This window comes from Ambystoma mexicanum, chromosome 6q (genome assembly GCF_040938575.1).
Source record: "Ambystoma mexicanum isolate Mex_15411 chromosome 6q, UKY_AmexF1_1, whole genome shotgun sequence".
NCBI lineage: Eukaryota > Metazoa > Chordata > Amphibia > Caudata > Ambystomatidae > Ambystoma > Ambystoma mexicanum.
The window spans coordinates 1042493527-1042520561 of record NC_090937.1 but is presented as its reverse complement, the minus strand read 5'-3'; the positions used below and the strand labels follow the sequence as shown (position 1 = coordinate 1042520561).

General features: G+C 48.1%; 2 protein-coding genes across 2 annotated transcripts in view; both read left to right on the top strand.

Moving 5' to 3' along the window:
* Window positions 1–4181: 4181 nt before the first annotated feature.
* Window positions 4182–11780, top strand: LOC138515305 (myb-related transcription factor, partner of profilin-like). Its single transcript, XM_069630210.1, has 3 exons — window positions 4182–4602; window positions 4934–5321; window positions 11717–11780. The coding sequence occupies exons 1-3, from the start codon at window positions 4182–4184 to the stop codon at window positions 11778–11780; spliced, it is 873 nt and encodes a 290-aa protein (XP_069486311.1).
* VPS37A (VPS37A subunit of ESCRT-I) overlaps window positions 11732–27035 on the top strand; it is an 862571-nt gene continuing 847267 nt past the window's right edge. The window contains exon 1 of the mRNA XM_069631579.1: window positions 11732–11936. Coding sequence (XP_069487680.1) covers window positions 11827–11936 — 110 coding nt within the window. The 5' untranslated portion in view covers window positions 11732–11826. The remainder of the gene's footprint in view (window positions 11937–27035) is intronic.

Here is a 27035-nt window from a genome sequence, read left to right as displayed (position 1 = left end):
CTACAGACCTATTGGACAGTGGCTCCCAGGTCACTATTGTCTATGAGCCCTAATATTGGAAACATGTCACATCTGCCCTTGGAACCGCTGGAGGGGTTAAACCTGATGGGAGTTGGCGATGCCACTTGCCGCTATCTGGGGTATGTCTGCGTGAAGATCTGCCTAGACCAAGAAGTGGCTGGAGAAAGCACCACATTGACCAAACTGGCATTAGTGTACACCACAAATAAACCTGTATCCCGAGGTACCCCTGGTCATGGGCACCAACTCCGCCATGTTTGGTACCTTAGCCCGGATGTGTATGGAGATGGCCGGCCCACAGTACGCACATTCCCTGTTGATGCACCCCGCCAGCAAACAAGTCTACCTTAAGAACAGTATGGAGATGGTGGCGCACTCCGATGGTCCCATGTGTCATGAATCCTCTCGGGTGGCGGTGGTTGCCGTTGATACGGCTTTGCCACCATTAAACCTTGCCACCGCGTCCTCCACGTTATCTCGCTTCACGGTCTAGTGTTTCTCTTTCCCTCTTCCTGGACTATTTACTTCCTGTTACCCATGGCTCCCTGTGTTGCAACCGTCTTCCTTCGGTTTCACAGTGAGACGCTACCAGTGCTTTTTCTCCCGCTTTTGTGCCTTTCTGTTTTCTCCAATATTTCCCTTTCCTTTTTTCCTTTCGTTCCTTTTGCTCCTCGCCTCGCCAGGCCCCTTTCTGAGGCATTATTCTCTCCACTTCGTCTCCCTTCTCGCTTACGCCTCTACGGCGTTCAGTCTGCCATTCCTACAGAAGTCCTCCCTCTCTCATTCACCCAGTTCTTCCTGCCAGTTGTTGGAGTTTCATATCTCGCCTTGTGTTTACGGAATCTACATCTGCTACTGCTACGTCTCCTGCCTCATATACCGTCCAGCAGTCATACACCACCACATGGGGTTTTTCCGCCTCTGGGCTTTTTCCCCTGACTTGTCTGCATCCGGGACGGAGCCGAGGTGTGAACCCATTCAGAGTTTCATCACGGCCTTGCCCCGTTTCAGAACTCTAACTACAAAGAAGAAAAAGGATTACTTGGCTCATCGACACGGGGTCAGAACGTCAGATTCAGAGGACTCAGGTGAGGAGACTGGTGCCTCGGGTGGGAAAGCAGAAAAATCGGGGAATGCCCTTACTGTAACCATAGGTTCTGCACAGAACATTGACACCATGGGAGAAGTGAGCACCACTAACCACAGTCAACTTGACATACCACCCGGTCAGACCATTATGGAGCCTGGTCGTCTACGACTCCAAGGTTTTGATGGTCCAACGCACATTGATGAGTGATACTGGTGCAGCAGTGACCCACATACGAGTTGCTATTACTAATGTCACAGATATAACCGTGTATCTGCCCGGAGGTCGAACATAGCCCAGTTGCACATTGCTGACTCAGTGGCCCAGACGGCTGGAACCAGAAACTCATATCCTACCTTGGATGTGGGAAAGATACATTTTGGGGATTCTCCGTTTTCAGAACGTGAAAAAAATGATCATCTACGAGTCCAACTAACCATGAAATGCAGGTGTGTTTTCAACCAGTGCCTGGGACTTGGGTGAAGCTAAAGGAGTGCAACACCACATCGGTCTAAGAGATACCGCTCCATTTTGAGAGAGCCAAGAAGGCTGGCCCCTGCGGATGTAGAAGACCTGCAACGTCACCTCGAAGAATTGCTGCATACAGGTATAATCCAAGGGTCAAAGAGCCCCTATGCCTCCCAATAGTGGTGGCGCTGAAAGAAAATCAAGATGTGCGACTATGCATCGACTATTGAAGGCTAGACAGCAGAACCATACCAGACCAATATAACACCCCTCGAGTGGATGAGGTCCTTGACTGTCTAGTGGTTTTCTGTTCTAGATCTTTGGAGTGGGTATTATCAGATTCCCATGTTACCCAAGGATAAGGAGAAGACGGCCTTCATCTGCCCTCTAGGATTTTACCAGTTTACCAGAACGCCACAAGGGATATCGGGGGTGCCACATTTCAACGTTTGATGGAGCGAACAGTGGGGGACATGAACTTGCTTGAGATGTGGGTGTACCTAGGCGATGTGATCGTGTTTGGGAGGACACTAGAAGAACATCACCAAAGATTGCTAAAAGCTTTCAATCGCCTTCAACAAGGCCTGAAAGTCTCTCTGGAAAAATGCCAATGTTGCTGCACCACTGTGAAGTATATTGGTCATGTGGTGTCGGTTGATGGGGTGAGCGTAGATCCCACCAAGATAGAAGCCCTCAATACTTGGCCTCAGCCGCAGAACCTGTGAGAGATGAGTAGCTTCCTGGAGTTCTGTAATTATTACAGAAAGTTTGTGCCTGAGTTCGCAAAGATAGCACGTCCACTCACGGATTTGACCAAAGGGTATCCCGCCCCACAGAAGAAGACAACTCTCCGGGGAAATCGGTCCACAGCCCAGTATCATCCTAAAGAGGTCTTCGGCCTTTGCTGGAATGAGAAGTGTGAATAGGCTTTCGCCCAGTTAAAAAAACTCGGCTGAGGCACCAGTAATGACCTATGCTGAACTGCATCTACCCTACATATTACATGTGGATGCCAGTTCTGATGGACTGGGTGCCATACTCTATCAAGAGCAACAGGGAAATGTTAGACCTGTGGCGTTTGCTAGTCGCCACCTGAGCCCCGCCGAAGCAAACTATTCTGCCCATAAACTAGAATTCTTGGTCCTGAAGTGGGCCGTGTCTGAGAAATTACATGATTATCTGTATGGAGCTGTTTTTACTGTAAGAACAGACAACAATCCACTGACCTACATTCTCAAGTCCGCCAAGTTGGCTGCCACCGGCTACCGATGGTTAGCAGCCTTGTCCACGTTTCAGCTATAATATAGCCCTTGAGTCAACAGCGTAGATGCTGATGCATTGTCCCGAAGACCCCACACTGATGACAGCCCTGAGTCCACCTCAGGGGCTGAAGTTGCCTCTGTTGTCACCATGTAAGCTATCCTCCAAATGGGAACAAGCCAAAACGCTAAACCAGCATGTTGTATCGACTGCCTGGGAGGGACTGAGGAAGGTGTCCCTGCGATTATTGTTACGTCACCAGCCTAATGGCGTCAGAACTGGCACACCTGAACCCGATGGACCTAAGACAAAAGCAGTTGCAAGATGAACTAAGAGAAGTCCTGCTGAGCAAAGAGAACGGTGCTAGGGGCCCACAGGAAAGCAGAAACATGCCAAACTATCCACTATATAGCAAAGAATGGAAGTCGTTGGTGATGAAGGGAGGAGTGCTGTACAAGGAGAGTCAAATCCAAGGGCGCCTGATACATATACTGGTGGTGCCATACTCATTACAGCCTCTGGTCTTGCGCGCTCTGCATGACCAACACAGGCATCTGGGAAGTGAACGGACATTAGATTTGGTACAGAATTGATTTAACTGGCCGCGCTTAGTGTCCAAAGTGGAGGAGTATTGCCACACCTCTGCAAGGTGCATCGCCTGAAAATCCCTCAGTCATCCTGCTGCAGACCTTAAACACTTACAGAGCTCCAGACACATGGTCCTAGTTTGTATGGATTTCCTGAGCCTTGAGACTGACCATGGAGGAATCCAGAACATTTTGGTAGTAACTGATCACTTCACCCGCTATCCCCAAGCATATCCCACCCATGATCAGCAGGCAACAACCATAGCAAAAGTACTTTGGGACATATTTCTTCTGCACTATGGTTGGCCGCCTCGCTTACACTCAGATTAAGGATGAGACTTTGGGGGTCATTACGAGGTTGGAGGTAAGTACCGGTCATTACCGGCATAGAGCAAATACTGTGTCGGTGCTGGTAATAGACCGCTAAAAGCGGCCTATTACGACTTTACGGGCACAAGCTTTGCGCCATGCCGGTAACGACCTTACCGTCATGCCGGGAAAAGGGTGAAAAATCACCCTTAATGGCATTGCGCGAAGCGTAGATAGCTCCACCGCCATCCAAGCCATCTGTATTAGCGGTCACCGCTATTAGCGGTGAGCGCTAATAAACAGAACCGGAACTAGTGTCATCGCACAGGAACGGGAAAGAGCACGGCGGCCATCTTTAAAAACACAATCCATTGCCATCCTCTGTAACCAGGACCCCAATCCAGAGCACACCTCTTCCTCACCTGTACCATAACCTGCTGCATATAATAATGCCAAAATCTCTCAAACAAAGCGCAGACCGCCTGCGCAAGGAGCGCTTCTCACAGGAGGAGCTGAACATGCTCGCCGAGACGCTGCAGGAACATGCAGAGGTAGTTTTCTCTACCAACATGTCCCGACCCGCATTGCTGCGCAAGAAGGCCATATGGGCAGAGGTGGCGCCGAAAGTGAGTGCCGTTGGCACCACCCCACGCACACCAAAAGACATCCGGAAGCACTGGGACGGCCTGCGCTTAAGCGTGCGCAACATCCTCGCAGTCAACCGGAAACAGGGGATGGCTACAGGTGGTGGTGCAGACTCCCCCATCAAGTTGCAACCGTGGGAGGAAATCTGCGCAAGCACGATAGGAATGGAGGCCATAGAAGGAGTGGGGGACATGGAGCGAGGAGCCCCGTCTTCGGCAGATGGAGGTAGGTGTCACAAAATAAACACTCTAAAGTACAACACAATGATGTCCCCCTGAAATGACAGTGCAATGATGGATGGCAGGGTCCACAAGACACTTTTTTGCAAGCCTGCCTACAGGCAGTGCACAGCACCAACTTGTTCACATGCATGATGCCCCCCATATATGCCTCTTCCCAGACGCATCCCTTCCTTACCCACCCAAAAGCCAAGCAACTCGTATGTCACTACCTCAATGGCAATCTCCTGCCATTCCATAGAGAAATAGTAAACCCAATGCATGCCTGATGCACGTTGACCCATCACTAATGCCCTCCCTCTCTTGCTCCCCCACAGGTACGAAATCAGACACTGATGAGCAGGACACCAGGGAGGATGCCGCAACGCCCCACAAGAAGGCCAGGGGCATGGAGGAACCAAACTGCCCCTCTACATCAAGGGGAAGAGGGCAAGCTGCAGTATTGCGCAAGGGCAAGACAACCCCAGTACCTCCACCACCAATTTCCATTACGGCCAACACCACAGCACCCACACAAGCTACCAACACCCAGGAGCCAGTGGCTGAAGGCACTATTTCGGGTGCCAGCAGTATTGTTGGGGAGACAGCTGCCACAGCAGCCGTGTCCGACGATGAGGCTGAAATTCTCATACAAGGCACAATTGCCGCTACAGGACCACTGCATTCGCCACAACTCTCACCAACCAGCATTGACAACATCAACAGGCAAGAGCTGTCTCCTGGGGAGTCATGGACCGCCAGTTTCAGCCCCCCACAAAGCCTGCCTGAGGAACCAACGATGGCAGAGGCACATCATAGCTCCACCAGTGTCCCAATCAGCCAAGAGGGGATGAGGGCAATTCAACAGTGGCAGGAGGAGCTGGCAGGGGGGTTTGAGAGGGGAGGGGGGGAGGGTGTGGGGGGAGATGAGGGGGAGGGGGGAGAGGGTGTGTGGGGTGGAGGGCTTGGGCACTTTGTTATGTTTCTTTAATACACCTGTTGGAAAATCATAATTCACATGTGCGGACATTTCCTATTGTGTACGTGTGCTTTATTGGTGAACAGTCTACAGTGTCCGTGTCCCTGACACACCCAGTGCCCTGAGTGCCACCTCCATGTCACCCCCCCCATCCATGTGTGCTAGAAACATTGGTTAATCAGAGTTAGGTGCATGTCACACCCCTCCTGTGCATCACTGCCTCCCTGAAGTGAAGCCCCATGTCCATCCTCCTCATCCTCATCGTCAGGTGGTTGCAGTTCAGCGTCAGGGGGCAGAGGCACATACCGTCTGATGCACATATTGTGTAGCATGACACATGCCATGTAGCATGACACATGCCATGACGTTCTTGCCCACCTTCTCGTGGCCGTACAGGAGTGCCCCACCTGACCTGCTGAGGCAGTGAAACCGTGCCTTCAAGAGGCCAAATGTCTGCTCAATCACCACACGGGTACGTGTATGCACACGATTGTAGTCCTCCTCGTGCCTGTTCTGCGGGTTCCGGACTGGGGTAAGGAGCCACCTCTTCAAGGGATAGCCTGCATCACCTGCATGTGGGCAACAATGTATATGTGTAAGTCATCACATCATATGGGACCTGTATCAATGACACCATAGCATGCATGTATTTCCTGTTTGTTACAACATATCCATTCATGAATGGAGACACACGATGTGACTGCTATGTGTGTATTCCTCCTATGGACAGGTGTGCGTGCCATCGTCTAGTGGGCGCAGGGGGGTACTATTCCTTGTGAGTGATCATGCACTGTGTTAGTCCACGCTGGTGCTGGTTGTTCCCATGATCTGGCTGATGTGCAGTAATTTCTATGCTTTCATCCTGTCACCGTTGATGGCAGCCTCATGATGCTCTCACTATGTACGACAAATGGTGACATGCAGTTTTGGTGGACCTCTGTGTTAGTGTAATGCTGTTTTAATGTATTTGGCCCTCATGTGACTCCTTTGTACACAGTAATGGAGGACTGTCCTTTCTGTTGACGGTATTTGGTGCTGTGCATTGGCCATACTAATTGCTTGTAGCTGCATTGTGTTGAGGGGGTTACGGTCTGATTATGTACAGTGCACATGTTGATGGCTATGGGATGGTTGTAACACTGCATCATTTTCATGGTAGGGAAGCTTACGTCTTGCATTTTGGGGTCAGGTGTCAGGTCCAGTCTGGCTTGCTTTGGGGTATGAGCATGGTCCATTCTCTCGGTACTCTCAGCCAGGTAAGGTATGCATCTCCCCCCCATCTCAGCCAAGTGAAGTATGCATCTCCCCCCCCATCTCAGCCAGGTGAGGTATGCATCTCCCCCGCCCCATCTCAGCCAGGTGAAGTATGCATCTCTCCCCCTCCCCCATCTCAGCCAGGTGAGGTATGCATCTCTCCCCCCAATCACCTACCCACATCGCATTTCCATGAGCCTAACATGCAACTCACCGAGAAGCCAGGATCTCTGCCCTGCATGTCGCTCCATGTAGCGTGGTATCGTGGAGTTCCGCATGACCATTGAATCATGGGTTGATCCGGGGAATTGGGCACAACAATGTGTGATGATCTTGTTTGAGTCACATACCATTTGCACGTTGATGGAGTGGTATAACTTACGGTTGTGGTACACTACCTCCATGGCATGTGGGACCACCAATTCCACATGGGTGCAGTCGATGGCGCCAATGCAACCAGGGATGCCGGCCAGTGAATGAAAGCCAACTTTGGTGTTGGAGATCTCCTGGGCTGTCCGTGGTAGGTAAATGTGGTCGCCTGTGTGCTTCAGGAGGGCATCAAGCACTTGGTTCAGCGTACATGAGAATAAAGGTTGTGATATGCCATGCATGTGCCCCACTGGGTGCTGGTAGGTGCCTGTGGCCAGGAAGTGGAGCACAGACACTACCTTCAGTAGGGGTGGGATGGCGGTGCGTATTTCAATCAGGCTGACAATGTCGTCATGTATCATGTCCACAATGGTGGTGATGGTGTCCCGGTCCAGACGGTACAGGGTGTGGATCTGCTCAGGGGTTAGGTTGAATGGACTGGCTCTGAGGCGAGGGATTGGGGGCTGCCTGCGTGGTACCACTGGCTGCACTGGTGGGGCATGCTGGGCCTGCCTCAGCCGCCTTCTCCTCCTGCGTCTCCTCTGTGCTGCCTGTTGTTGTTGTTGCAGCAGTTCCACTGCAATCATGTCCTCCAGCCCCAGCATTGCTAGTAGTATTGGAATCATTTTGGTGTGTGACTGTTTGTGGGAAGGGGTGGGGTGTGCTCCTTTTGTGCTGGCCCAGTCTATATTGCCTCCACTTGTGCTGATTGTGTGCACCTGTGGCAGTTGGGAACACTGCACATGGCCGTTTACAGGTGGTCTGCGATGCCGGTAGTTGCTCCATGCCGGTAAGGTAATTTTCGTGCTTCAGTAGGCCGTTATTTGCATGTTCGCCTGACTTGTGATGTTCTCCTGTTTATGCCATGCCGGTATTGCCGGCATGAAGGGTCGAGTGCCCGTGCCCCTGCCGCTATTAGCGGGTTGGTAATTAATTACATTGCCGCTAATAGCGGGTTGGCGTGTCATAATCGTGCGGAGCGGTAAGCGATGCCGGTAATCCATTACCGGCATCGTTTTCTCCTAACCTCCAACCTCGTAATGACCCCCTTTGAGTCTAAATTGCTCAAAGAACTTACGCAGTTGATTGGAATAAAGAAAACTAGAACCTCGCCTTACCATCCACAAGGAGATGCACAAGCCGAACGCTTTAACCGAACACAGTTGGGTATGCTGGGGACACTGAGTGCCACAGAAAAATTGAAATGGAGCCTGCATATACACACTCTAGTCCATGCATACAATTGCACCAATAATGGCAGCACAGGATTCACGCCGTACCTTCTTATGTTCGGCAGGGAGGCCCGACTCCACATAGATTTGAGTTTCAGAGTCTCTTCTGATGGCAGAGGGATAGAAAGCTACCGAAAATATGTGAAGGACCTGCAAGAACAATTGTCCAGAACCTTCCAATTAGCACAAGTCTCTGCAGAACGTAATGCACAACAGAACAAAAAGAGGTATGAGAAAGTCTGGTTCCACAACTTGCAACAAGGGTATCGGGTGCTCATCAGGAATTTAGGAAAGAGAGGGTGAAATAAGCTGGGCGACCGCTGGGACTCACAGCCCTATCTGATTGAGCGATAGCTGACAGGTTTCTCATGTTTAGACTAAGAAGGGAAGGGCCACGAGGGATGTGAAGATTCTCCACCGAAATCATCTCCTGCCTATAGGGGATAGTGTAGAAATGGATCCAACTGCTGCGGATGTTCCTTTTTTCCCCCAGGAAAAGGGACACCAGAGGTCTTAAACAAGAGCCCCTCTGAGGAGAAATCCCACCGGCACCCCTACTGTACTGTCTGTAGCATCCACGCCAGGAAAGAAAAGCAATACGGAAAATATAGAGCCTGCCACAATTGAAGTAGCCCTAAGGCCCACGGACAATCCGACTAGCGCAGAGGAAGATGAAAAAGATGGAGGTGATGAGGGCCTAAACGTCGGCTACTTGTATGAAAGCGAGGATCCACATCCAGTGTCCACCGAACAGTACGAAATAAGGAGAGTACTATCAGAGTTTGGGGACTCCGATACAGTCCTCCCCATTCAACGGGAAGCCCACCAAGGCCAGATTCAGCGATTAGGAACCAATCACCTGCATCCATAGCCTCTCAAGAAGCACCGCCTGAGCATACATCAGAGCTTATACAGGAACTGTGACAATCTCAACGAGGCGCAGGCCCATCAGAATGTTGAGCTATGATGCGCCTGGAGCTCAAACTGAAACGTTCCAAAGCGGAGTACCTGTCCACATAAGTACCGGCACAGTTATGTATACTAATGAACCACTGAGTGGGTGCAGGCAATGGTGGATTGTGCCATTGCTGTGGAGTGAGAAATGTCATGTTGTGTTGTATGCACTATGGGACTAGAGAAACCCTTAGGGACAAGGGTTTTGATGGAGAAGGGGGTGAGTGTAAACCCCATTTCCTGTGGGGTTTTAGTATATAAAGGGCTAAATGTGAGTTTACAGTCCTTCGTTTATGTCCACACACCTCTCCACAGTGTGTGGTTTGGGCGCACAAATTCTGGGACCCTGGTATAGTAAATTCCACCAGTAGGGGGAGTGGGGCCGCCGATGAGTTGATTCCACCTTAGGGGCTGAGGGAGCTCCCCTGCGGGCGAGCGGGAATGGTGCCACCTATAGGGCATAATAGCCCGAAGGAGAATCGCAGAGGAGAGAGCCTGGAGAGAACTGAGACAAGGCGGAAGCCCAGACTTCTCCGGAGGGCACAAAGGCCCTCGGTCGAGTCGGGACCCCCCCCCTTGGACCATAGGCCAACCGCCTATTGGTTGGTTAACTGCTCTCTCTCTCCCCCACTAGCGGTCGAGAGAGCGAGCCGGAGTAGAGACAGGCAGACAGACCACACCAGTTATGAGTGCAGGGGGGGGAAGCGGAGACAGGAGTGGCGCAGCCTGGTCCAGTTCAGGTAGGAGAGAAGGGAAGTGTAGCAAGGATATCAGGCCCTGCGTGTGACAGCGTTCGTCTACACGCAGGCCGTTTTGAGAGGAAAAGTACTGGGAGACATAGCCACCGATCCAGGTTAGCGACTGGTGTCGTGTTCCCGCATGTGGTGCAAGGGTAGGGAGCAATGACCCTAGGGGACACAGAGCAGGAAGTCCCCATTGGCACCCTGCAAGCGTGGTCCACTGGTGTAGTGCCAGTGTCCTATTTTTCCTCGCATCTCGCCCCGACCTATTGTGCCGTGTGGTGTATCTGTTTTGTAGCTGACGCCGCCCTGGGAGTCCAGTAGATATATCCCGTTGGAGTTTGGCACTTTGCCTACTCCGGGAGGTAGTGCCAGTTCCGCAAAGGTGAAAGCGTTCATACTCAAAGAGAGACTGGTGACAGGAAAAGTTATTTATTTAGCAAATGAGAAAGCGTTCAGTCTCAGGGGATACCTGTGACAGAAAACGTTATTTATTTATCAAAGGTGAAAGCGCTCATTCTCAAGAGACACCTGTGACTGGAAATGTTATTTATTTATCAAATGAGATGTTTATTCTCAATGGACACCTGTGACAGAAAGGTTATTTACTCATCAAATGTGGAACCGCTCATTCTCAGGGGTTGCCTAATGCAGTGGGGGCTTAAGTATTTACCACATGTAACTCACTAATCATGTAAGGTAAGGGAACCTTATGGATTCATGTTATGATTTATGTGACAAATGGTCATCCAGGGGCCTAATAGTGTTATAGAGATTCGGTGTTGTATTTTTGATTTGACACTCTGTCTTTATATAAAAGAAAAGCGGCCTCGCTCAAACAAAACAAAGAAGTCTGTGCCTGTTTATTTGGTCTAAGATACCTTAGCTGCTGTTGGTTGGCAGGGCAAACCCCCGCCCCCCGAAACCCCCCCACCTCATAACCTCCCTTTGAGAGCCCTCACTGGGCTATCTCCCATCTGGCAGCCATCTCCTCCCCCTTGGGCTATCCATTACTCATGCACATGTGTGCAGTAAGGTGTTATGCTCCTATACTAACGTCTCCTACAGGTAGCTCTCACTCCTACAGAAAAGAATAAAGAAAAACATAACTACAGGGAGAAATACCTTTAATTGTCCAAAAATGAAAATGAAAAACGTGAAAAACACCGTGCGTGTGCAGGGGTTGAGGGGGAGGGGTTAAGGCCGGGGTTTGTCGATGGAAGGAGGAAACCGTCAGAGAAATCAAGTCTTGTCCTCGCTCATCACTCTCCGAAATGTTATTAAGTTAAATCCCATTTACTTTAATAGAAAACTAACACCACTCAAGAGTTGAGGCATAGCTCTCAACCTTTCAAGGTCCTGGGCGGGTGAAAACACCCGATTTTTCATTTGGCGGGTTGGCGGTGACACTGTTGAGAGGTATGGTTGAGGGGAATCCCCGGGGCTATGCCTGCCCCTCTTCTTACAGGGCTGGTATTTCTCTGTTGAATTGAACGCTGTGACAGCACACCAGGAGCAAGCCTATGTCAAGTGCCGGCGTGACAGTACTCGAGCAGTCCTTTCTTTATGTCCTTGAAAGTCTCCTTCTTGCAGGGCGGGCTCGCCATACGTCATTGACCGGGCGGCCCCGGATGGTGTTGACATGGAGATAGCTTGACAGTGACCCGCGCCGCCTGAGCCACTGCGCTTGCTGCACATACAGCATGAGCTGGCTCTTCCGTGGCGACAAAGGGGGCGGCCAGCTGCCCCCGCTCACTAGCCTGCAGCAGCAACGACAGCGACAGATAGACTCGCTCAAAGCATCGCACAGCACGTAAGGATCGCCTTGAATCAACCCAGCAACCTTTTCTTGTGTTCCTCTCAGTGTATGACCCTCTCTGCCTAAGTGCGCTTATATCCATGTTTCTGAGTGTGCCCCCTCTCCTGGGACTCTGGCAGCCCCTCCGCCTACATCATTCTTTACTTTTGTGTTCACCAGTTCTGAAAGTGTGACTTATCCCCTGCTTTGGAATACCCCCCCACCTACGGCCAAGATATTATATGTTGTAGTCTCTGCCCAGTGCTTGTAAAGTTGGAATGATAAATGAGGCTGTTAAGAATAGCCCTCGTTTTGGATCTTTCGCACACAGGTTCTGCATAATTTAATCTATAAGTGATATGTTGTTAATGCGTCACTGTTTCCTGGACTTCGACAGCTAACGCACTGACCACAGAGCAAAAAAAAACACGTTATGCAACCACCTAATACCAGAAGTTTCTCCTTTCCTCATTTGATAAACGGAGTTTGTCATTTAACGCTTTATTTGTCACACTTGTTTAATCATGAAGTATTAAAGTTACAGACATAACGTTCCCCCTGAAGAAATGCTGTGCTTTAATTAGAGTTGGCTGCTTATACTCTTGAGCTTTGCTTTTCCCTTAGATTTACAATAGTCCATTTTATTTAGTTGAAGTGACCCAACAACACTACACCTCTAAGCAGGCAGATGATAGGCCAGTAAAGGCCCAATACTGTGACATGGTCTCCCTCCCGAAATCTGACCAACCTCATAAGCAACCAAGCGAATTGGATGGGGTAAGATTTTATTAGAGTCGGTATACTACCCTTGTCATTAACTTGATATATGATATTGCTTCTTTAGTGAATATGTGTATCAGGCACATTCCCCCGTCACGCAGAGGTGTAGACAACTGTGTGGGCATTTACAGATGTTAATGTCACTGCGATGGCCCTAACTACATTAGCTTCAGTCCCCACTTGTAAGTCTATCCTGGCTACACCTCTGGCGTTTTGACACACATATGTCACTGCATGGAAGGCAATAAAAGAGGCTGCCGGAAGACCCTACTCTTGGTGGTGCGCGTCACTCACTTTTTTCTAGGTGTTCAATAAACACACCCTGAATCTGTGGTGACATGTCCACCCCAACAACTAGTAAAAAATGTAGGGTGTGGCAGAGCTATGCACCGCTCCTGACTGGGACCCGCATCAAATGCACATACAATAAATACTTTTTAGACTGATTTCCTGCAGCACAGACCCACGTGCATAGAAAATGTGGTGCACTGCCTGTTATTTCATCTTTGAACAAATAGCAATGTTCACTTACCTTTTGCTTAGGCTTGAGTAGGCTTATAACTATATTATCTAGATAATTGATATTATCCTCTGAGGCAAGACCCTTTGGTACAGCACCTTCACTTTGATTCAGAAAGACACGAGTGGGGCAGTCTTGTGAACGCTACCATGGACCAGAAGCGACACAATTAGGTTCATGGGGGCACCACTACATCAACACTATTCCCCAGTGCACACAGCAGAGGGACTCCAATCAGTGTGACACAGCGCATTGCACAGTTGTTCTCCAGGCTAGGAACTGCGATGTCTCGCATATCTCCGCTTCGTGAGTTTAATGTCCATGGCGCTCCTGCCACTCTTGCTTGACCTGAGGTGGTCATAGTAGCTAAGAAGACAACTATATTTTGGGGCCACCAAGAGGGGTAATGTTATTGTGGAAAAGTCACCTTTGCTGTACTTTGCTGGAGATGCAGCTCACCATATCTTCAAGACTCTGGCGGTAGCAGATGATTCATATCATGCTGCCCCTTCCGCTTTGACGACATACTTCAGCCCACTGCCAGTGTCGACTATGAGAAATTCAAATTACGGCAGGCTGTTCAAAATCCAAAGAAATCAATCCACGCGTCCCATGGCCACCTTTGTGCGGTAAGTAACCCATGCAGTGAGAGATGTAGAAGAAATCTCTGGACAGATCTTACAATGGTGCTCCTCTGACAAATTCTGCAAACTCACCCTAAGAGAACTGGATGCTAATCCTAGAGCTAACAAGGTCGCATGGACTGGCAGACTCTCGTGCTAAAAACTGTGCCGAGGACCTTCAGGAAGTCCAAAGCGAGGAAGAGAATGTAGGCGGAGAGCAACCATTGAAGTGAAGACCGACAACTCAAGGTGGAAGTCAACCAAGCATGTCTCAAGAAACCCTCAAACTGTGTCCCTCTTTCCGCGATGAGTGGCCCCACCCACATGACTGCCCAACAGAAGGCTTATCCTGCAAGCTATGTGGGAAGCTCAACCAATTTTGAAGTGTTTGCAGATCAGTGTCGCAAGGCTGAGACCTACAGAGCATGGCCCAATTGTGAACAGGCAGTCCTAGAGTAGATATGGTGTTGACACAAACCCCTTCATTGAACTGAAGTGACCAAAACATCATTGAAGATGCTTAAGTATTTTTTTTTATATCAACAGTCTTTGGCGCATTACCCATCAAAAGAAGATAGTCCAGATGCACCTTCACCCGTTGCTGAAAGATTCAGTGGTGAAAGGAATTCTTATATCGGAGACCTACATGAACAACTCAATATAAGTGAAGTTCTTTGTGATGTCATCCGGCAAAGATATCCTCCTCAGCTGTGGCACTGCCAAGGGTCTCGATTAGGTTCAATTTGCATAATGCATATTTGAAAAAGATGCTGCGTCACAATTCTCAATTCTCTACGTTTCACTGTTTATTCAAAGGACTGCAATGCCCAAGATATCCGCTGTCAAATTCCACATTGACCAAAGCATACAGCTGGTAGCGCTACATCGCAGATGAGCGCGCCTCCACTTGCTTCATCAAGTTGAACAAGAGCTACTGAAATTAGGAAGAGAACATCTCATTTACATGAGTGCCTGGGCTAATGCTGTGCTTGTCACCCATGATAATCACGCAGAAGCTGAAACAAACTGGAGTGGTGAGGGTACGCATAGACATGCAAATAGCAAACAGGGCAATCCGTCGGGAACTGCACCTGATGCAAACTTTTGATGACATAGTAGCAGATATGCAAGGAGCCTGCATATTATCGAAGATGGACCTTGACCAGGGTTACCACTATACCATGAGTCCTGCCACATTACAACATCTTTGTTTTGCATTGGTCCATTTCTCTACAAGTGCCTCTGCTTCTGTGTATCATCGGCAGCTGAGGTGTTCTGCACATAACTTGAAGTTTTGTGGATTAGCCAGGCGTCATAAATGTGAGTGATTACCTCCTAAAATATTTTGCTTAAACTCAAAGATCGGGACCTGATGCTCCATGAAAAAAGTGTGAATTTCTCTGTTGCTAAGTAGTTCTTTGGGCATGTCTTTCAGGCCAGAGTCCCCTCCCCAGGCCCTTACAAGGTGAGGGACATTAAAGAAGGGGCTGCCTGAAAACGTGTGGCTTGCTAGACATGGTCAAGGCGTTAATTTATTTTCGTTTGCGAAATAAAAATATTTTGATTAGCAAATAAAATGATATGACTAGCAAATTTGTGTAGTGTCAAGTCTCCAGGTCGCCCCCACTGAGGGTCCCCGCCACTGCAGGGACTTTACAGCTAAATTACTAAATAGATAGATATAGTGACTATATCCTCTGGAATCCTTAGCGCAGCGCGTTCAACATGCACACTTCGTACTTGAGGTGGAAGCCAGAGGATATCAGACCGGCAATAGAGACGCCCCATGTGTGATAAACTGCTTGGTGAGTCGCGCATGCTTTTTCCCTAGCATTTTTCTGATTATTAGGGCAACCCCTTATGGACTGTTCCTTGTCCTTCCCCACTTCCTGTCCATACCTGCTCTTTGACTCCAGCGTTGTGTTGTCCCTGCCTCAGACACATGTACGACTGCTTTATTGGTTCTGTACCCTGCCTACTCTTCTACACCTGTCTTGGATTCCCCACTGCTCAGACGCCTGCAGGGACTGCCCTACACATTTTGTTTACCCTGTCTGTTTTTCGGGCACCTGCTTGGTTTGCCCTCTGCTAAGACACCTGTGTGAGCTCCTACTTATTTGCTTTTCAAGACTGTGACCCCCGGATTACTTGCCTGTTCTGGTCCTGGGCTTATTTGCTCACTCCAAGGAGTGAGCTCTGTAGTAGCTGCATACTCGTGCTGCCCCTGCATTCTTTATATATATATATATATATATATATATATATATATATATATCCCTTTTTTTTTTTTTTACGTACTCGTGTCGTTCTGGGTGGGCTCACCTTTCCCTCCCTGGATCTGGAAACGCCTATCTGCGGTAAGTCATCAGCTCTGGAACCCTTGTGTTTTCTGCACTTGTATCTGTGGGAACACTGCTTGCTGCTTGTTCCTAGTTGTCCCTGTGAACACATTCCCGCTCATGATCTGTAAGTATTGTCGAGCCACTGTGTTCACCCGGCCTTTATGGATGCTTCCGCAGATCCTCTGGCAGCATTAATCCAAGCAGTGGCTGCACTGAAGACAGAGATGTCCAGCGCTGATGCCGATCTCAGTGCCCGGTTAGATGCCATACAAGCAATAGTGCATTGCTTGCTTGAGAAGGCTGGCGAATTTGCAGCAGGGGCTGCGGCCCCAGCACCACCTGCATCCAAGGCCACACGTATGGTGACCACCATGACCTGGCTCCTCCCAAGAGGCTCACTGGTGACCCCCACATGTACTAGACCTTCCTGAACCAATGCAAGTTACAATTAAAAACAAAAAAATATATTTTTATTGGTTATTACAAACTGAAATCAACAAACTGTATTCCCCTGAAGATCTCTTCCCCCTCCCAAGAGATCGGATTATGGTAAATTGAATCGGGATGAGGACATTTCAGGGCTCAGTTTACAAAAGTTAGTAGTTTTAATCTTTGCAGGCATATTGGATGGATTAAGTCAGATTTTAAGAACCTAAGTAGACGTTCCCAGTCTGTGTGAAAGTTTGCATAGTTCTGGTGAAGTGAGTGTGTGACAGGTTCTAGATCTTGTGAATCCAGTTGTTAAGTATCGGAGTGTCCCCACGTTTCTACCGTTGGGCAACTAGCAACCAAGCTGCAACCAGGAGAATAGTTAGCACTTTTTTGTAAGCTTTACCCTGCGGTGCCTCTTCAGGGCCGCACCAACCCAAAAGATAGTGTCAGAGGAGTAGAAGATGTAAGTTAAATGTGTATCTTTTACTACCCCCCCAGAAGTTCTCGATCTTCGGGCTTGACCACCAAATGTGCAGCCATTCCCAGCACTTGGGTGATGCTTAGGGGAATATTTTGTGGAGCTTCGCTGGGGTGTAATGCCATTGGACCAATATCTGATACCAGATTTCTCTAATCTGAGTTGATTCAGCCTGCTTGGGAATGTTTCTGCATATCCAATCCCATTGGTCTTTGGTGATTTCCTGACTCGGGGTTGTCTCCCACTTTTTCATGTAGGGTGCAGCTGATTCTTCTGAACTGTCTAGCATTACCTTATACAGGGATGGGCCCAGCTTATTATTACCTGATTGGATGACCAGAAACCTCTCCAGACGGGTGAACTCTCTGGTGGCTGATTTCTTGATTTCAGGATGTGTGACCCAGTTACATACCGGAAATAATGACGGTCCTGCTCCGTTAACCGAAAGGATCTCTTGCAGTCTTTAAAAGATCTGATTGCTGGGCTAACATAGAGGTTCTTGAGTCGACGGCAACCTGCCTCCCGCCACTTCTCAAAAGCTAGGTATTCCTTACCCGGAGAGAATTGTGGGTTCTCAAATAGGGGAGTAAAGATGGAGGGGACTGTCTGATGTTCATGTTCTTAGGCCTACCTGCTTTGGGAAGCCAGAGGACCTCCTCCAGGGATCGGCCCACCATGGCTCTGTCCGTTCTAGTCCACTTCGTAATACATGTTAAAATCGGGGAAAGATGGACCTCCCTTTTTTCTTGAAGCCATTAGGAGTTTCCGAAAGATCCGGGCTCTCCTGCCCTTCAGAACGAATGCAAGGGGTATACTGGTCAGAGATTTAAGGAAGAATTTGGAAGTTGAGACCGGTAGATCCTGAAATTAATAGTGCTTTGAGAAGAACCACTGTCTTGACAGTCACTATTATCCCCAGCTAGGAAATAGACAAGGCCCCCCTCATCTAATTGGGTCTTCTTTGATCTTATGCAACAGGGCTGGGACGTTAGCCTCATAAATGTGCGATCGAGTTCGTGAGTGTTATCCCCAGGTACTTTATGCCAGCGGTAGCCCACATGAAAGGCAAGCTTATTGTGGCTTTTTGTAAGTGTTCTTCTTGCAAACTTAGGTTGAGAATCTCAGAGTAATCCAAGTTCATGTTTAGACCTGACACGCTCCTAAATTCTGCAAGTTCCCTTTGCACTGCTTGGAGGGATCTCTCTTGAATAGTTATCATTATTAGGGAATTTATTGAGCACAGACCTAGCTTCGGGAAGCAACTGAGTGCTTTACAACCATAAGGGGAAGAATAAGGTTAGGGAGCAGAGAAACAAGGAAGTGGGGATCTAACAACATGAAAGGGAGGGCAACAGTCAGCAATGGATGTACAAGTAACCAGGGAAGGAAGCAGTGGGGATCAGATTTCCCAGTCTCAGGTCATTGTTATTGTTATTTGGCATTTATAAAGCTCCCTATATATCATTGGTATGATCTCAATGTGCTTGTATATTGAACGCCCTTGGGGACCAAAGTCCAGATCAGCCGAGAGAGTCTGGTAGAATAAAGTGCTTGGGTGCACTCTATATGTGTGCAGCCAGTGTGATTTGCGGGATGGTGGCAGCATCCTAACACTAGGTGTGGTGGTAGTGAGAGATCAGTCGAATGTGTGCAGACAGGTGGTTGGTCTGAGACTTTATTTTGGTGGCATTAGGCATGTGTGGGTATTTTATGTGTGCAGTTAGGCCGATACTTTTCATAGGGTATAACTGCGTTCTAGCAGGTTGTTGAGGTGTTCATGGAGAATTGTTCGTATGTGTGCAGCTAGGCCGAAATTGATCGAGGGGTATAGCTGCATTCTATTGTTTGTTGGTGTAAAGTGGAAAATGAGCATGGTGGTAGGAGAGGTGAGTGTCAGGAGTGGATGGTGTACTCTTTGGAGCTCACTGGTCCTGTTGGGTGGAAGGGAGGAGCCCTTTCTTGAAGTGGAAGGTCTTTAGCTCCTTCCTAAACTGTAGAAGCGAGGGGGCGAGTTGAATGTTGTAATGTAAATCAAATTTGTAAAGCGCACCTTCACCAGCAAGGGCATCATGGCGCTAACAGTTCTGGGACCAACCAGTGAGAGCAGCGGTTGGGCTGTAAAAAGATAGGTCTCCAGAGCACAGTGGAAAGAGACGTGATCCTCGAGTGCCGGCAGGGACAGAGGAACAGAGTCCCACAGAGAAGCCACTGCCATGAAAAAGGAATGGTCGCCTACACGAGCCAGCCTAAACCGGGGGAACGGTCACTCTCAGGGAAGAGACTGAGCAGAGGTTCCTCATTGGAATATAGGGGCGAAATATCGCCTGCAAGAAGCCAGGGCCTTGCCCGTAGAAGACACAGTGGTCCACACACAAAGCCTTGAATTTAATATGCTTTGCCACCGGGAGCCAATGTAGTTTTCCCAGCATCACTGTGAGAGAGCAGAACCGGGAGGCATCCACTACCAGTCAGGCTGCCGAATTTTGCAGCACCTGCAGCCGCTGAAGAGGGTATGCTGGCTGACCTAGATAAAGAGCAATACAGTAGTCTAAAGAACCAGAAGTAAGAGAGGATACAACCAAAAGACGGAGATGAGAAGGAAGATAGGGAAGCACTTTCTGAAGAATACAGAGTTTAAAGTGAACTGACTGACAGGCAGCAGTAACGTAGCTCGGCATAGATAGAGACTCCGAGAGCTTAACTCCCAGGCTCTTCACCACCAAGGAGGGCACTGGCAGAGGACTGAGTTCATATGGCCAGAATGCCGTACACCAACCCGCAGAAGCCAGAGATGGACCTACGACTAGAACCTCTGTCTTCTCGCCATTAAGGCGAAACCAGTTTTGACCCACCCAAAGATAGATAGCCAACAGGCAGGAGCGGCAATGTTCCGCCGAGGCAGGGTGGGAAAGGTCTAGTGTCACCAGGATCTGTGAGTCATCAGCATAAGGGAAACATCGAGACCCAAAAGAGTGTATCAGCTTGACAAGTGGTTGAATATATCAGTTGAAAAGAAAAGGGGAGAGAGCAGAACCCTGAGGCACCCCGCAGGTGAGGGGGTTAGCCACTGAAACGAACAGAGGAAGAGGGAGGGATTGGGAACAACCAGTTAGAAAAGACACAAACCAATCCAGGACTGATTTGGAGACCCCCCGCCGCTGCGGCCAACCGTTCCAGCAAAATACCATGGTCGACCGTGTAGAAGGCAGCGGATAAGTCCAGCAGGATCAGGGAGGTGGTACCACCTTCATCCATGATATGTGCTAGGTCATCCACCACTGCCACCAGAACAAACTTGGTTCCATGCCCAGGCAGAAACCCGCACTGCAAGGGGTCCAGCCAGACTCCTCAAGAAAGGAGCAGAGGAGGGGGGTAACCAGAGTTTCATGGGAAAGGAGAGAAGAGAAATCGGATGAAAGTTAGCTAAGACCGAAGAGTCAAGGTTCGGCTTTTTAAGAAGAGGAAGAATGAGAGCGTGCTTAAGAGGACCAGGAATGTGGGCAGAAGAAAAAGAATCTTTAACAGCAGCGGTGAGCAGATGCAAAATGTCAGAGAAAATATCCTTCCAAATGCCAAGAGGGATAGGATCAGCTGGGAGAAGCGGATTTAAAACCAAGCACTGCCGACGAAACGGCAGACTCTGAAATGATGTTGATGCGGAAAAGGTTCCTGTGTCTTGGGGCGTAGACAGAAAAGGCCTGTCTTGTTATTTTTCATTCCTGCAAAGGCAGAGTTAAAGTCTGCACATGTCGTTACTTCTGGTGGATTGTAGCCCTCCGGAGATGCTGAGTTTCTCAGTGAGGTAGTGTCAGGGGCTTGAGGGCAGAGACGTGCCCAGAAAGTAGAGGGGAGAAAAGGGCACAAGAGACAGGAGTGTAAGGAATCCTGCATACATGATAACGAGGACGGAACTGCAGATTGGTTACAATGAACTGCCACTATGGACTGGAATAACCGGGGCATGACTGTAGACGGATAACAAGAAAACTCAGGACTGGAATGTAGGAAGCTAAAGCCAGGTAATGTGGACAATGGGCACAGAACAAGGAACTGCAGGACGGGAACAAGATAATTGGTGGTAGAGAGCAATAGGCTGCAGATCGGGAACAGAGGACTGCAAGCAGGGGAACCAGGCTGCAGTGCAGGAAGCGCAGAGGTGCAGCGCAGAAGGCAGGGGGGGTGCAGGCAGAGTAGCAGGGCTGCAAGGCAGGGTGCAATGAGCACTGGAATAGAAGCTGGACTGGAAAAGGTACAGGACACAGCAGAAATCCAAGGACCAAAGCGGAGGGGGCTGGCACGGTACTCAATGCAAGGGCCCTGTTCTCCTGCAAGCAGCTGCTTAAATACTGACCTGCCCCGTGTTGAAGCTGGCTCATTAGCAGCACCTGGAACACCATACCTGAAGGAAAATCACTGGAAAGTGAAAGCAGCACTGATCTCTAAGGCTTCTCGGGACTGTAGTTCTTTACTGCTGCACAGGAATAGCCAGGGAATGATAACTGCCACAAGGATATGTAGTTTGGGAATTTAAATGATGAAGTACCACAGTCTTGCAAGCGGAAATTAGACAAAATTATGAATAGTGTGGTAGGTCGGAAGGAGGAGATGGAACAATATGTGCCATTTTCAAAAGGCTTATTGAAATATAATAAAGAAAATGCCTAACTTTCCCTATCATAAGGGCTTCCCTACCTTACGCAACTAAACTAGGGTGCTCTTCAGAAGTTAAGTCCAAAATCAAAGGTCTGTTCTCTGTCTGAAATTAACAAAATAATGATTGTTCTGTGATGAATGAGCTTGTCCTGTTTACACACTATGCATTTCGGGAATCACTCCCTTCTTAAGGTCTAAATATAAGTCCATTAAATAAATAGGTCTCCAAGGTACCAACCTGATAGTGTGTTGCATTAGGTGACAACACTAAATTTGCTGTCTATGTTTGTCTGAATGTTTTCAATATATTGGCGGGCTAAGGAAAAGGAGAAGGGTGGAGTGTTACATGCTGATCTGTTAAAGGGCACTTATAACATGAAGACAAATAGTGTGTAGCCCCCAAAGGGGTCAAGAGGGTCAAAACACTCGCTGTTCCTGCGTATGTTGTACCGGATAAAGGTATTAACGGCAACTCGAGCGGTGTATCACTCCAGTAGGTATGCTAGTTGGCGTTCTCACGCTGTCCGGGAAATCTATCAAAAGAAGAGCAGGTATGTGTCATTCATTCCGCTACTTGGATTAGATCTAACCTTAACGGACAAGATCAACTGCATGTTGTGCGCACTGTCTGAGTGCACTAAGCTATCAGAAACGTACCTAATATTCACCGGCAAATGGGCCTAAGTGGGGCGGAAAGCAGCTTGCAAGCAGCCTCCCGTCCCGTGGTAGCCCATATTTAAGTGACGAATTTCACGTGATCCGAGTACCTGTCATGTGTCGGTCTGATCACATGATTCTTAAAAAGGGGCGAGTAAGACGAAAAGAATGTGGCGGCCATCTCTCAATGTGATGTTCATTGCATAGCCGTCTCCAATTAATGGATACATCTGCCATTAGATCTCAAAGAGAGAAGCATTGTGTTAGGAAAGTTAGATAACATTCATATTCATGTCGCTGTTATGCGTGCAGAACGCCAATCCTATCATATGTTTGAACAGCATGCCCACTAGTTTAAACGTGGTATCCCAATCATATTCTGAAATGTATCATGTTCAATTGTCAAATGTTTCTAATCAAGATATTGGGTATCTAATAGAAATTAAACCTTTTGAGAGTGAAAGTGTCAAATTGAATGATTGTAAATGGGAATTGCTTGTCCACTCCAGAATTTGCAGTTGTGGATCACGTTTCAAAGGATAGTCATCATTTGCTCACTTTCCTTCATAAGATACATCACAAACAATATCAACACATGTAGGTCTGAAATTTACCCTCACCCGGCAAGTCTGTTGATCTCTAGACCAAATTTGAATGATTCCCTGAATTTGCAGAATATAATCATCCCTATATGGTAGTCTATATCTGAATTGCTTTATTCATCCAACAATTATTCGTTTTACAGTGCTCTACTATATCTGTTACATTGATCTACTAGCGTATATCGATGTAATTGTATCGCGCAATAGACCAAGTAGGGTTTGTCTTTGGAATTGGCTCACACTGAATATAGTGAATGTAATTATAGGTAACAATTTAAGTCAAATTCAGTGTTCATTCCTCTGGGGGACTGACTATACATCTTGACAATCCACATTATTTCTTTTTGTAGAAGAACTTTGTTCGGCTCTCTTCCTCTTCTAGGTAATGTAACTTGTTCCAATATTATTACTTGCATCTGTGCCCCTCTTTGTTGAAATTCAGTGAATTGTTGATACACGGAGACCGTTCAGAGTTTGTCCTGATATTCAAATTATGTTCAGTCCAGCGCATCTTTGCTTTGTGTTGTAATACATAGTAGATGCCACATGGGTATCTGATGCCATAGATGACATTGGTGGAGTCACAAGTGGCAGAGTTTTTCAACTGAATAACTTTATTTGTGTATGGATGTTTCACAGTATTACCCTTAATAATAAAGATTGCCCACGCTAATAGCTCAGGAAAGTCTTCATTCTATTAAAGACAAGGAGGCAAGCATTATGCTTATCTTTCTTTAATACTGCGATATCAGCATTTCAAAACTTTAACTTTTAACTTTTATGTTTTGGTTTTTCTTACATGTTACTTGGAAAAAAACAAAGCAGGAAGTCACAAGTTTCATATCTCAACTGAAATCAACTAGGTTTCAGAAACCACGCTTCCCATTATCCTGAGGCCCTTTGTAGTCCTGACCTCTACCCCCACACCAATCAGTGGGCAGATAGGGGTATAAACATCGACTCCCCTAGGTCCATTCCTCTTTCTTTTGCCATCAGAGTTCTAGAAGTACAGAGAGTCCAAAAAATGTTAAACACAATCCATAAGGCCTGCTCTTGATCCGCAGGGGCGTTACTGATCGGTCCAACGGGACAACTTGCCAGAACATCATTGGTGTATACCCTGACTTGCTCATGTCGCCTTCTAATCGTCTCCTATGAGAGGGCGGGAATGAACTACAAATGGAACACAATGCATGACAGCTTTCCTTCGCTCAATCATTTCTCTCATTTGTTTCATTCATTTGGGTGGGATATAATGCTTGCCTCCTTGTCTTTAATAGAATGAAGATTTCCTGAGCTATTAGCGTGGGCAATCTTTATTCTATGACAAGACAGGAGGCTCGCATTATGCTTGTTCAAAGCTTGCTATCACTCTATTCGTTATATCAGATACTGGCTCGAAGTAAAAGGTCTTAAAGGTGGATTCAGAAGACCAATCTGCAGATTTCATAATATCTTGTAGGGATACTCCTGTCGCAAATGCTCTAGAAGCCATTGCTCCCCTAGCGGAATGTGCACCAAATAAGGATAAGTCTATCCCTGCTCATTGCATGACCTCCCTCACCCATCTCGCAATGGTCACTGTTGTTACTGCGTGGTGAGGCTTCCTATGCGCTATAAGCAACTGGGTTACGCCGCACGGTCTAATCTGAGCTGTTGCTGCTTCATAATCTGTGATACATTGCGCTACGCGTAACTTCTTATTCTCTGCAAAATATGGGTAGGAAATTACTCTGGAATCGGTCTTTGTTCTTTTCGCGATAGTAAACGCTACTCCTTCTGGATAAAATATCTTTCTATCGATTTCCAATGCTTTCACGTCTGATACTCTCCGGCACGCTACTAGACATAGAAGCATAGCTAATTTGCCTGATAATTGTGACCGGGATAAAGCTTCATTTTCCGGCCACCTAAGGAATAACTGAAAAACGTCTCCAACGTCCCATAAAACCGCATACTTTGGCTCTGGCGGCCTTCTCAATTTTATATCTTTGAGGAGCCGTAAGATTGCTGGGTGCTCTCCTACTGGATTATTTTCTATTTTATTGTGCCCTGCTGAAATTGCGGATCTGAAGACCCCTATTGTTCTGTAAGCAGAACCCTCCTGGAATTTTGAAGCCAAAAAGTTCAGGATGTTCACTAGAGGTGCTGAAATGGGATCCAGACTGTGGCCTGAACACCACTGCGCCCAACTGTTCCAAGCCGTGTTATAGCTCCTAACGGTGGAAGGCGCCCAGGAATCTCGGATACAATCTGCAGCGAGGTCCGAAATTCCTGGTAAGTTCCATCTTCTCCTGAAACCCTGCAGGCAATCAGCTGCAAGGAACCTGCTTCTATGAGCGGGTGGACCCGACCGGTCGGGTCGAGTAGGAGGCCCTGGATGCTCAGAACTATCCTCGGAAAATCCGTAGAAAGTTCTATTGCTACTGGAAACCAGGCCTGCGCCCTCCAACAGGGTAGCACCATCACCACTTCCGCTTTGTCTCTGCGGACTTTCGCTAGAGCTCTTGTGATCATTGCAAATGGCGGGAAGGCATAGTGGACTGCTCCGTTCCATGGATGTAGAAAAGCGTCTGTACCCGCGGCTCCTGGATCTATCCTCCAACTGAAATATTTTTGCGTCTGCGCATTCAGCCTGGACGCAAACCGATCTATGTCTACGGGTCCCCATATGTCTTGGAGACGCTTGAAAATTAGAGGGTGCAGCTTCCAATCGCTGGAGTCTACAAGATACCGAGAGTTCCAGTCTGCTATACTGTTCTGGCTCCCTGGAAGATATTCTGCAGCCACCGCAATGTGGTTCTAAAGGCAATAATGCCAGAAATCTTTCGCTAATTCCGCTAGCATTCTGGATCTTGTTCCCCCTAATTTGTTGATGTAGCGGACTGCTGAGATGTTGTCCATCTTGAGCAATACGCAACATCTTATTTTGTCCTTCGTGAATGCTCGAACTGCGAAGGAGCCTGCTAGAAGTTCTAGACAATTTATGTGGAGATTCAACTCTTCGCTGGACCATTTCCCGCCTGTCTGGGTTTGTTCGCACCTGGCTCCCCAACCTGACATGCTTGCGTCTGACTCGATGGTCAGTTCTGGAACATCTCCGAAAATCGCTCGTCTGTTCCAGGCTTCCATGTTCTCTAGCCACCACCGTAGCTCTGTCATGGCTTCTTGGTCTAGGTTCACTAGATGATGATATGTCGGGCCTCCGCGGAGATGTTTGATCTTGAGCCTCTGTAATGCTCGATAATGTAATGGTCCCGGGAAGATGGCCTGAATGGAAGCTGCAAGCAGACCTACTATTCTGGCCAGATTCCGAAGCGAAATTACTCGCTTTGCAATCACTGTCCTGAGCTCCTTCTTTATCGCTCTTACTTTGTGACCTGGAAGCTCTAGCGTCGCTTTCACGGTATCTATGGTGAAGCCTAAAAACTCCAATCTCTGAACTGGCGCTAATTGGGACTTCTCTAAATTGACTAAGAATCCCAGAGATTATAGGTACTTGAAAATCCACTGCACATCTCTCGTGAGGGTCTCTTTGCTGGATCCCATCTCCAGGATATCGTCCAGATAAATAATCATGCAAATACCTCTCTCCCTGATAGCTGCAGCTACTGGCTTCATCACTTTCGTGAACGCCCAAGGTGCTGACGCCAGCCCGAACGGCAGGCATGCAAATCGCCAAATCTCTCCTTCCCATCGGAACTGGAGATACTTCCGAAAGGTAGTTGCTATCGGAATCGCTAGATAAGCGTCTTTGAGGTCAACAATTGGTGTACTCACCGCCTGTTGCGCCGGGCTGACGGAAAGAACCTCTTCCTCTGCGGTCTCTTGGATGTCTTCCTCTGGCCGGGAAAAAGGTGTCCTGCTGACGGTTTTCCCAATATTGAGCGCGTGGACCTTGAGGCCTTCTTTGATAGCTGTAGCGACCGGACGAACGACCTCTGACTCGTCCGGTCCCAGTAAAAACATGCCCAGGAAATATCTTCTTTATAGAACTCTGAGCTCTCTCGAGGGCTGAGTAAGTGCC

What these genes read in the sequence shown, in the direction of transcription:
- LOC138515305 (XM_069630210.1), top strand. Translation starts at nt 4,182, where the DNA reads ATGCCAAAATCTCTCAAACAAAGCGCAGACCGCCTGCGCAAGGAGCGC. An exon ending in CCCGTCTTCGGCAGATGGAG is followed by an intron (nt 4,603 to 4,933) that starts GTAGGTGTCACA and finishes GCTCCCCCACAG; the next exon opens with GTACGAAATCAGACACTGAT. An exon ending in AGCATTGACAACATCAACAG is followed by an intron (nt 5,322 to 11,716) that starts GCAAGAGCTGTC and finishes TCCTTCTTGCAG; the next exon opens with GGCGGGCTCGCCATACGTCA.